This window comes from Leiobunum rupestre, chromosome 4, assembly GCF_980474605.1.
Source record: "Leiobunum rupestre chromosome 4, qqLeiRupe1.1.hap1, whole genome shotgun sequence".
NCBI lineage: Eukaryota > Metazoa > Arthropoda > Arachnida > Opiliones > Sclerosomatidae > Leiobunum > Leiobunum rupestre.
Window position 1 is genome coordinate 23,362,854 of NC_143387.1, and position 12,071 is coordinate 23,374,924.

General features: G+C 35.0%; 1 protein-coding gene across 2 annotated transcripts; it reads right to left on the reverse strand.

Annotated features, from left to right (window-relative positions):
* Positions 1–1,604: 1,604 nt before the first annotated feature.
* On the reverse strand, positions 1,605–11,445 carry LOC149947198 (crustacean hyperglycemic hormone-like). 2 transcript variants are annotated; one of them, XM_090172674.1, is made up of 3 exons: positions 11,096–11,445; positions 2,111–2,343; positions 1,605–1,813 (listed from the first exon to the last, which is right to left on the reverse strand). In XM_090172674.1, the coding sequence occupies exons 2-3, from the start codon at positions 2,341–2,343 to the stop codon at positions 1,705–1,707; spliced, it is 342 nt and encodes a 113-aa protein (XP_090028800.1). In that variant the 5' UTR covers positions 11,096–11,445; the 3' UTR covers positions 1,605–1,704. The 2 variants fall into 2 exon arrangements, with proteins under 2 accessions (XP_090028800.1, XP_090028802.1); XM_090172676.1 differs by lacking the exon at positions 11,096–11,445 and adding an exon at positions 3,406–3,512.
* Between the last annotated feature and the right edge of the window lie 626 nt (positions 11,446–12,071).

The following is a 12,071-nucleotide window of genomic DNA, read 5'->3' on the forward strand; positions in this document are numbered from 1 at the left end:
AGGTTGAGTCTGTTGTGTTTATATGGGCGTTTTCTCTCCAACTTCTTCTTAATGACTTTGGGACGGACCGAGTGCTGAGTGTAATGCTACCTCTCAACGTCCAATGGCAGGGTTTCCACCAGTTGTACACGGTATTCGTCTTAGTATCAATTTGCGATCGCATCGGGCGGGATTTGAACCCGAGACCTCCGGATTGACAGGCGGACGTTCTACCACAGAACCACCGACACTTGTTACGCCTTATTGAAAATTAGACCTTCAGCTTTATCGGAAGCGTATTTAATAGAGTACGAAATTTTGGTTTAATTGAAATAGAATTGAAATTGAAATTATTGCATCGAAGAAATTCTAATTTAGCGTTTCTCTATTGATTAAAAACAAATGCGCCACCCAGGTTTCGAACCCAGACCATTCGGCTTGGCAGTCGAGCGCTCTACCACAGAACCACCGATAGCTGCTTAGATTCACTGAAATTAAGACAGGCATCGTAAGCATAATAGGTAATAGTCTTTTTTTATTAATGAATTTATGAAGGCCTAATCTGGTATTTTTTAAAGGTTAAATCTTGTTTTAGCGCAGTCAGCCGAGATTAGAGGGTTAAAGGGTAGACCCTGTGGGTGGTCCACTTTCTTAACGACCTATATATAGTTCTGTTAATTCAAAGGAGATAATTTAACGTTAATTGCTTTAAAAGCTGGCGGTTAGTCAAGTGGCTCTCTGTGCTTTGTTGATGGTAAGGTTTTTGCTTCTTGTAAATACATTTGGTGTGGATATTTGGATATCTACGATTTCTAACGCAGTCAATGATTTCTTGGGTGTGCGAGTCATTATATGATATTGGAAATTGGACGGCATTGGTCTTTTTCATGTGGTATGCGTCACAACGTCAACAGGAAGTGAACGAGTCGTCCACTACCAGATATCTACGGTATCTTCATCAAGGGCGAGTGTTGAAATAAAATGAGCGTTAAAGATGCGGCAAGTATTTCGTAAGCGAGTAATTCCAAAAAGCCTCTGTAGATATTTCTTTCATTAAAATTTGCTTCGTATTATATTTAACTGATAAACTTGTTCTGTAAAAGGGTTTAATTCAATTGTGCATTGTTATAGTACGTCTAACTTACTGTTGTAACTACTTAACTTATGATATTCTGAATAAATTAAAATTGGTCGTTTCGTCTCAATTATTTTAATTAAAATTAAAATTTTATACCGGGCGGGATAGAAATGGGTTAATATTTTTAACAAATAACTCTAAATTGCGGAGATATATCTTTAAGGGTTATCTCGAGAAATTAATACCACTAGGGACAATTCTTCCGAGGAGAGGTATATTTTGGCTTGCCAACTTGTTCAATAAGTAAATATCTATGCACGGTATAATTTACATCAGTAGGCTGTGAATTTTGAGTAAATATGCGGTGTTCACATCCTCAACTTGGTGAGAAATTCGCTTCGTTTGAAAACTGCCTCGAGCCTACGAATGTACAAGTATAATTTTTACATCCTAGATAGAAATATCTCTCGCAAGAGAGATATTATGTACTTCTGGTAATATTAAACTCTCGTGATTAATTAAATTCATAAAACAATTGTTTTTAATAGCCATTTTAAAATGTAAAAAGTAAATAATACTACATACATAAATATATAAATGATAGTGAAATAAGAATAAATTATGTTAATGTTGAGGGTAAAATGTGGTCACCTCCCGTACACAGTTTCTACCATGTTCGTCAGCTTCTCTGTTTCTTTTTTCAGATTAAGTGCCTCGACACACTTCCAAAACGACTCGCTTCGGAAACAGTTCTCCCTAGAAAAACAAATAATCGCATTAAGCAAAAGACATCATTACGCTAATTGGTATCAAAAAGAGCGTATTTTAATAACGTCATTCAAAATTAAATTTTTAGTAGAGTTAGACCACATAAGACCGGTTAAGCGAACCCTGAAAACGTGCCGGGTAATCTTGTAGAAGCGTAGATTGTTAATTTACAATCCTACGCGTTTTGAGGGTTAGCTAAACTTTACTGTACTCATTTCAGCTAGAGTGTACACCGATGAGAGAAAATGGTCAGCCCTTGATGATCACAATAATGAGCGTACATACCTGCAGAGTGCGTGCACTTCGTGATCTCTATAGAGCTCGAAACACTCTTCGCAAAGATGGTTGAGTTTGGAGAAGGCAATTTTGTCGTACTTTCCCATGCAGCCGAGAGCGGCGAAACTCCTCTTCTTGCGGCCCTCTACCGGAGAAGGGCCGACACCGAGAAGCGCCAACACCAGAACTGCCGCCAAAAGACTGCTCAACCTTCTTGTCCACCAGCAGGACCTTATGCTCATCTGAAAAATAAACAGTGATGAGAGCGACGTCTAGTGAGCGTCTGTTGGTTTCGTTATCTGTAAAGAATTTCTTATTGTTTTGTAGTGTTTCAAATTGTTCCTTGAATCTAGTTTGATCACTCGTTATGAAGCATTATTTACGTTAACTCTATTTAAAGGAAAGATCAACCTTGTAACAAATTCTTTATTAGAAAGATAAAAAAATAATAATATTATTCTAATATAATATAATATTATTACGATTTGGAACTTTTTACATACTAAAAAATTAACTCTTACTACCAGAAACGTTTGATAAGTATAAAATACGATACGTTACGTACTATATCCCTATCCTACCAATACCATTGCAAGCTCCCTCTCATATTTCGGAATACGATAGAAAATATTAATCGTGGGTATAACGCCATTGTAGTTAGTTTCTAAAAATATAACCGAGGGAGAGTAATTTTTATATTTTGCATCGTCACGCGGAGTAATACACGAGTTATAAATTGAGCTGTGAGGCAGTGTGTAATTCGGCGAACTGGCGGGAGATGAGCGCCCATTGAAAAGGGCCTCAGGCCTGCGAAGGCGAGGCGCGGTTCCTGAAAAGGGTTCTTAGGAAATAATAGGAGGTGGGGGAGGAAATGGAATGGAAGTTTATATCAATCTTGAATTATTGGGTGGGCACGGACCTGTTAGGCGACCCCCTAGATCTCTGCCTGGTGAAGGTACAAGATTCACCGGCAAGATGGGTATACTTCTAACGCGGCACTCTATTTGTTCCACTTGCCTATAGCAACCCCATAGAGACGTTTCTTAGAAAATTTTTCCAATAGCCTATATTATGCCGTTTTGCTGGTGTCACTGGTCACCGTTTTAGGATTTTCCGAACAATACAGGAAATTCCCACTTGTAGAGTGCAACTAGGTGCATTAAGTTACTGCAAATTTAAAGCGCAGTCGTAATTTCACTTATTCTTTTTCAGTAATTATTCCTATTTTTATTTGCTTCTTGATATAATCACTAGCAGTTACCGTTATTTATATACCGCATAAAGTATAAAGAAACTAGTCCTACCTTTCGCCACTCACTTCAAATAGTGAACGAAGTATTATTATTTATCAAATTAGTAGCAGTGAAGATATGAAACGAAATATGTATGAAGACGGACGAATAGAGCGAAATCGCGGCCTTGGATTCACTCAATTCCGCAATGATAAGGTTTAAAAAGATCCTAATTGTCTGATCTTCTGTAAACGAGGTAAGGCACGTCATAAAGGTGATACGAAATATTTTTCATTATCAGTGATTAATCGTAAATCTTAAGTAACGCTTTATTTTCTCATATATAGCTCATTCTTTAAGTACAATAGCCCAGAAAAAAAAGCAGTCCTAATCTCTTTATTTCCCAGACTATATTAAAACTTCTCGCTGTAAATAATTTTCATTACATTGCCAAATTGTAGTTGAAATAAATACTAATTAATTTCACCAAATAAAATCTTTTGACTCAAATAAGTATCCTTGACCTGGACCACAATGCAGTGGTGTAGTCGGGCCAGGGTGCCGCCCCGCCTTGGTTTTTCCATTTTGCCAGGGTGCGCCCTGCCTCTTTTTTTCCACTTGCCAGGGCGCGCCTTGCTTATAACCATTTCGTAAGTACGTTTTCTCGAATAAAGGGTGTGTGAATTTATTATACATTTTGCCGGCAGGAAAATACCATAACAATTTCAAATAGTTACCTAGGTACGGCCAGCTTCGATCACGCTAAAAATCGAAGTTGGATGAACATTTATAGCGGCTGGTACAGCCAACTTCGATTACGTGCGAAATCGAAGTTGGCCGTACCCAGGTAGCGCCCCAGTTCTTTTCTTTAGGACTACACCACTGCCACAATGACTTCTCACCTTATCCTTATGTCATAAGTACGTAATATTTTACTTGGAGGGTAAATGTGAAAGCTTTCCCATCATGGCTGAATATTAATTACATACTTTGGGAATATGTACTTATTTATAGAACATTTTTATTTGATGAAATAGTTTTCGAAAATCACTAATTTTCCCCACACTATTTTTTCTTCGAAAAACATCAGCAAGCCTATATCAATAGGACAATAGAAAGATGAATATTCAGAGGCGAATCACCACTTAATTGGTCCGGCGGCGAAATCCCAAAGAGGCACGACTTAATTTTACTTTCATATGGAGCAGATGCTTTGCAACCGATTGGCCAATCCGTGTGAAGGGGGTGGGGTCCCATAATCTTAACCCTTGAGTTTCAAACTCTGAAAATTTCCGACAGCGACCCTAGCACCCTCCTCGCGTATTTGAGGCCATAATAACTTAAACCTCGCTAGCTCAGTCTACTAGTTACAGTGCTAAAAATCTCGAATGATAAACTTTATAGCCCAAGGGTCATTTGCCTGATAAAAAAAAAGTCATTTTTTATAATTAATCGGGCCATAGTAATTTAGGATACAGTGTTATCTCTCATCTTGGCAGCGCTATTCCTCCCACGTAAAGAAAAGGTTTCTGATATTTTTTTACTCTCGCGAAAAAACAACTTAATTATGGTTAAACTGTTTCATTTTAAATAAATACTCGGTTATGTTTTGAATAACGGAATTCTCATACAGGAAATCGTTTTTAAATTAGGTTACGTTAAGGCCCATTTTCATGCTCGCTGGTAGCGGATAAAAATCGTCAAAATTCGCATCCGCAAGCGTGAAAATTAATCTAAAATATTTGTTTGAAACAGATCGACGCGGAAAGTGAAAAAGCGTGTAGCGGAAACGGATTTTGTCGATTTTTACCCGCTACCAGCGAGCATGAAAATGGGGCTTTAAAGCACAAAAATGAATGAAAGGAATGATGAATATATAAACAATCAAATCATTTCGATATCTCATAGGTTCTCTGAAACTGACGTCTTCCGAAGCATACGCCAGTGACGTTTTTCCTTCCCCCTCTCACCATTTATTATATTAATTATCTCTAAATATAAATAAATACATTTTTGATACAACATCTGCTTTAAAAAATAACATTAAATTATTAAATACTTTAGAATGGAATGCACTACAATAAAGCTTCCGTAACTTCAATATAACACAGAAAGTTAGAAAATTTTCAAAAATGTATTTGTAATTTTGATTTATAACTAACTCATTTTCTGCCTTCTTGTTATGATAATTCAAGAGGTCCTGTGTTCGCACTGTTCAGAAGCAATTAGTGTGATTACTTTCGATGAAATACAAACGCCTGATTTTATGCCAAAAATTCATGTGATAAAAAAGCTGTTATTTTATTGCATATTGCATATACATGAAACATTTAGAGTGATCACAACTAAAATATATATTTAATACTTTCAGCTTTCATATCCATTTTATGTTTCGGTTTCAAACAATAAGGAATTGTTTAAATTTATTAAAATAGCCTTTGAAATTTAAATTGAAACACCGTTGCGCATTTAGCAATAAAAGGCCGAAGCTGGAATCATTGAAGAAGAATTGTATAATCGCTGCGATAGCGCTATTGACCTCATCTTTAGTTAATTTGCCCAAACAATTACTGGTTTTCGGGTAAAACTAGTAGTAGTTGCTACATCGAGACCTTGTGACGTCATACATATACGTCATCGAAGACGTTATCTTAATCTTCCTCTTTGTGTCAACGGTAACATCCTTATAGCAATTAATAATAATAATCAGCTAGGCTAATACCCAAGGCCTAAGACATCAAGCGACTTTTAAAGCCATTATTTCAGATGACCGGGTTACAATGCGTAGGAGGGTACAGCCAGCCCTTCATGCCACGCGAGTCAACAGCTCCCTACACTAACTATTAAAAGCTAATTTTAAAAGCTTATAGAGTATTATTGAAATTCGCTTAAATAACTGACTTTTCGGGAGAAAGATGAGATTGCAATGGGTCTATTCTAAAAGCTATTGGGTGAAATGTTTTGTCTGTTACGTCAACTTGGTCACTCTCCCAAACTTAATTCCTAGCTTTTCTTCTGGCAGTCACCCATTAAATTTACTTTCCTTCCAAACAAATAAATTGGTGCTAGGCCAATAGCAGAACACATTGACCTACCACCAGGGTATTTGTTTGGAAGGAAAGTAAATTTAATGGGTGACCGGCAGAAGAAAACCTAGGCCTGTACATTGGGGAAGTGAGTCATAACAAGATAAGGAAATTTTCACCCGCCTTATGCGCTAACCATGGCTGGCGTTTATAAAGAAGGCTTTCATATCGTCTTAATAATGAGTTTAATTAATTTTCTATATAGAAGTAAATAGAAGGATTTATTTACCCGTCATTATTTGCAGAACTTGGCGGCGCCAGTGGTAGGCTATAGCCTAATTTTCAGTAATGAATTTGAATGGGCCCCAAGCAAAAGTTTGTAACAGCCTAAGAGAGGGTTCACTTTGGAGGGGAATATTAAAGTACACAAACTACACATCGTATACTGTTCACTTTTAATGTGTTAAGAATATATATTTCCTGAGTTGTTGAATTTGAATTACCTGAAACATGAAATTTCACAAAACAATGAGGGTTTATTTAAACAACTTTATTTTGTTCATGAGGTATTATATTTTCCATATAAATAAAATAATATTTTAGATCCCAGTGGTACTTAAAAAAAAGCCTAATTAGGTAATTATAAATTTTACAAATATAGTTCAGTTCCTAAAATGAAATATCACTAAATTTTGAAAAAAGTGGTTAACCGACTCGAACTATAACCAAATATCGCGAGTATTTAGATGAAAATAATAAGATAGTGTGAAAGAACTTCAGTAAATAATAGTTGTTTATATTGTGAAGGTGTGTAATATGATATGTCTTTAAAAATACGAGCGTATAAAAACATTGACCTCAAACTTTGCTTCAAGTAAATGTAATTAATAATCTTAATACTTTAATGTCATAATCGTTACCATTATCTGTAAATTAGTGGGTATAGTTTAACGAAACGTTACTTGCGTCGGTATATCTCGTTTACTGAGGAAAGAAGAATAGGTCGTTCTATTAGCATTCCTAGCAACGCCATAGCAATGAAATACGCTTTTCCAGGCTACACCCTTATTTCGCCTTCTTCCGACTTTAAAAGACTGCGAAACCGGATCTGTACGATTAACCGTTGATAAGATGGCCAGTTAATTTCATTGCGGTTTAATTTATTTTTGTCACTTTCGTTAAATGCCGTTGCGAAGCGGATTAGGACGCGTCTTTGGCTTTGAGCGAAGGAAATGAAGTAATGAACAAGCCTTCGGCCATCGTACGATAAAATACGTCACGAAATTCTTGGCGAGGGGCCAATGTTTGTTATTGCCTTCGTAGCACGCGCGTTTCTCCGTATCGCAACGAGCCCCCGAATTCTGTCGTATGAGGCCAAACATATTGACTGGCTGCGGCCTCGCGAAGTTACTCCGCAGCGCTGCTAGCGGATCTTAATCTATTTACACGGGTAATTAGATCCCTTTGAGCTTATTTCCTTCGTCTTATTTTTCTTTTTAAATCGGGCGTCGTTTGTAAACAAATATTTTATCGCTTTAATTAGGCGTGTGAAACAAAATTCTAGGAATCTCATTATTAATTAATTACCTCGGAAAAAAGACTAAAGATCAGTTATTAACAATTTGAAAACAAAACATTTCGTGACAAATTATTAAATGTTTGAATATAATTTTTCGGGTAAATAGTTTTTCAGTATTACTGGAAATTTATGTTACAATAGTTGCTCGAAGCAATTTTCAAAGTTAACGAATTTTCCACCGGTATTACGCTGCCTAAATTGCATTGAGTTAGGGTATTTGCTTATTTCCCGAATTGGTTTATTAGCTATTTAAAAATTTACTGGTCTATATACCATAATCTCAAGGTGTAGTTACTGTATAAAACTTTTTTTTCACATGTTTCACGCGCACTATTTTTCTTCAGACATGTCCGGGAGCCTTGGAAGCTTCCTGTTTAGAGCAATAACATTAACAGCGTAAAGAGCCATCATTCCAGAAAAGATAAAATGTTATTTTAAAACTTCTACGCCTCCCGATATGAAACGAATCGTGTAAAAAATTGAAAATCGTGTATTTAGAACGACATTTTAGAGAAGGCAAGTTATTACTAAAGATATATGATTTTGGCAATCACGGTTTTAAAACGACATTTTAACGAGGGTAAACTCTCAAATACGTTGTTCGTAACCTTAGAGGCGCCAGCAACAGGCTGGGGTAGGCCTGGGCCTACTTCAAATTTTGGTAGGGCCTACAAAATTTAATATATGGGCCTCCCAATTATTTAATATCAGAAAATTCTGTAATTTGTTTGCGATATAATTTATTTCTTTATTAATTTTTCAATATTCAACGCGAGTGTTTCGCTTAACGACACTGCTGTTTTTATTCCTTTCAAAGGTACGAGTAACTTTTCTTTGACAGTAGTTTATATTTTAGTTTTAATTTTTACTATATCCAAATTGTATCTTTAATTTTATCTTTACAAATAAATGGTTCTTAAACTTACTTTACTTAGTGTGTACCTACGTACATTCATTTTCGTTAAGTTGTAAGTTCGGATGTAAGGGATGTACATACGAAGTACCGAAGGAATGCATGTAAATTGATAGACTGGAATTCAGTCGTAGAAATAAATAAATAACCACTCATTTGTGTTATCGGTACACAAAAAAGGATCAACACACACTCTGTTTTTAGTAATGTCTAAATTCATAATTAGTTCTAATTATTTCGTCGCGTACCCATTCTACCCAAAAATTGCACCGCTTTCTTAAAAAAATTAAATTATCCACGTGGACGGGTTTGAAAAAATTGTGGTGGGGGGGGCCTCCATAATTATGGGGGGGGGGCTCTAAATGGTTGAACTACCTCCCCAAAAATCCTGGCGCCGCTATTGGTTACTATAAAGATATATGATTTTGACAATCATGGTTTTAGAACGACATTTTAGAGAGGGTAATCTCTCAAATTAGTTGTTGCTAAAGATATATGATGTACAGTATAGAAAAGTACTTTTCTACTTTCTGAAAACTATGTATTTATCATTTTTAATTCATATCTAAATACTATACTACTAACGACCTTACCAAAACAATAGTAGATAAATAATTTTTAAACGACTTTTGTACAATAATTTTTTTTTATTTCCATTCGCTACGGCCGTTTCGACGCGGTGATCAGCGTACGATATTGTATACGCCTGACGACTACGCTGGTCGCCGCGATGAAACCGACGTAACGAATGGAAATAAAAAAATGTATAGTACAAAAGTGGTTTAAAATTATTTTTACCTAGTTTTATGTACAAGACTGTCCTTTCATCACTTCTTATTCTGCAGTTATTGTACTGTGATATTCTATAATCATACTTAAAATGCCATAAGCTGTGTAAAAACCAGTTGGTTTTCTGTTATACTGTTTTTTTAAGCAAACAAAATTTAATATATTTATAAATATATAATATTTTCTATACGACAATAAAAAAATTTAAAGGGAATTGTAATTAAATCGGAATTATATCAATATATATACATTGAATTGAATTTCAATGTGCTATAAAACAGTATGATGTACCAACAAGTCATAACACAGTATATATATAATTAAATATACTGTGTTATGACTTGTTGGTACATTTATAAGATATATATGTAAGATAAATATAGATATTTAAAGAGATATATATATAGATATAGATATAAATATATATATATATATAGATATATATAAAGATAGATAAAAATATATAGATAGATAGATATAAATATATAGATAGATAGATAGATAGATATAAATATATAGATAGATATGAATATATACATATATATATATATGTATATATATATAGATATAATACCGATTTAATTACAGTTGCATCTAAAAAATTATTTAATAACAATTACTACACATTTTTTGCACCAAATTTTACTAAAGGTGTAGAGATTCGAACGACATAGGATATTTTTAATAACATTTACTAAAATGTGTAGTAAATACATTTTTAGATGGAATTGTATTTCATTTTGCTACGCCACCATTATAACCGTATTATTAATTTTAAATTGTATGCCCAACCTTTTAGAATTTGTATTATTTCTACAATCGTTGACTCGCTGAAGCTTGTCAGATCTGTGTCTAGTGTCAGTGAGCAATAATCAAAGTGCGCCTTTCGGGAAAGAAAAGCGACCGAGCGCTGCCAGCCTGAACAAGTGAAGGCCTGAAGCCTTGCAGTGCCACTCAGGAATTTATTTCGCGTGCGATAAAAGAACGCAAACTGTAATCCCTTAGCTCTACTGTTACAATTTCTTGAGTTCTATTATAAATACGATTTTCGCAGTTGTAACCGGATTAAATAATTTAATTTTAAAGACAATATTTATTGTAAAGAGTAGTTTAATATTAGCTTCCTAGTTTTTAGCCAATTTTGTTTAATAAAATGAAATTGCAATCTGAAATTAGACTCAGTTAAATTTCTTATTGGAAACGCAATATTTTATAAAAGCAGAGAAAGTTCAATTATTGACACATTTTTAAATTTCATTAAAATCTAATTTTATTTAAATTATCAAGCTCGAAAATCAACGAGTTTCGAAATCAAAGTTAAGTAAATTCCAGCTATATACGTAGTTTTTCAGAAAAGAATAACAACAATTATAAAATAAGAAAAAGTAAAAATAGATACTAAAAATTGCTTTTTAAAATACCGTTTTTTAAGAATACAAAATAAATGGAACTCACCTTATTCTAAGCCTTTCCTTTTTAACTCTGGGTGAAATGAAATAACTGTAAATTCTTGAATGGGAGGATGCGAGCGTCTCGAAAGAATGAAGGTAAATAATAAATAGCGGCCGTCTCTCAACAGAATGGCTGGGGTGGCGAGGCTCCTTCTTTAAAGAGCACCATCAACGTGTCCCGAATCACGTCCTCGGGGCCGTTTCGCGCCGCTCGTGTATATATACGGCAGATCCATTGAAACAGTTTCCCGTTCGTGACGCCCATTTCGAAGAGGACGTCCAGATCAGAGCACGAACGGGGCTTGCCACACTCGCTCGTAGTAAAACGGCTGGCCTTCCCCTCAATGGAGCCAGCGGAACGCCGCCGCTTCTAGGAAATTCCAACGGACCGAATGAAATATTTCCTCCGCCCCAATTCGGGGGTTATTTTCTTTTTACATAGGAAACCTCTTTGTCGCTTAACCGGAGCCTATTTCTAAGGATTCCGCGAAGCAAAAGAATCCAATTATTTTACGACTTCTACGCGTATTTTACGACGAGAGCAATTAAATAATACAGTGCCGAAAATTCTCCGTATTGTGATAGATCTATATTATTTCGCGTCTCTCATAGCGTTAACTTGAAATAAATTATGTTACGTACATCCACCGGTGGTTTTACATGTTGGAAGTGGAAAGTTTTCAAAAAGATAAATGAAAGGAAATAATTATATTCTTTCGAAGAAGGCGGTAATGCGTCACTTTAAAATATAACTTAATGAAGTTATTGTTTTCCAAAAGGATAATATTTTCCACATCCTTCAAAATTGACTGAGTCGAAGTTACTCTTAAAAACCTTTTATTACTTTTGGAATAAAAATGTCTCGATCAATAGTTGTTTCACTATAACATAAAATGAATAAAAAGAAAAATATATAATTCGTTGCTCTTATGTCACAAGACATAGCTTTATTGATATATTCTTCGCTCGCGCACTAGAAA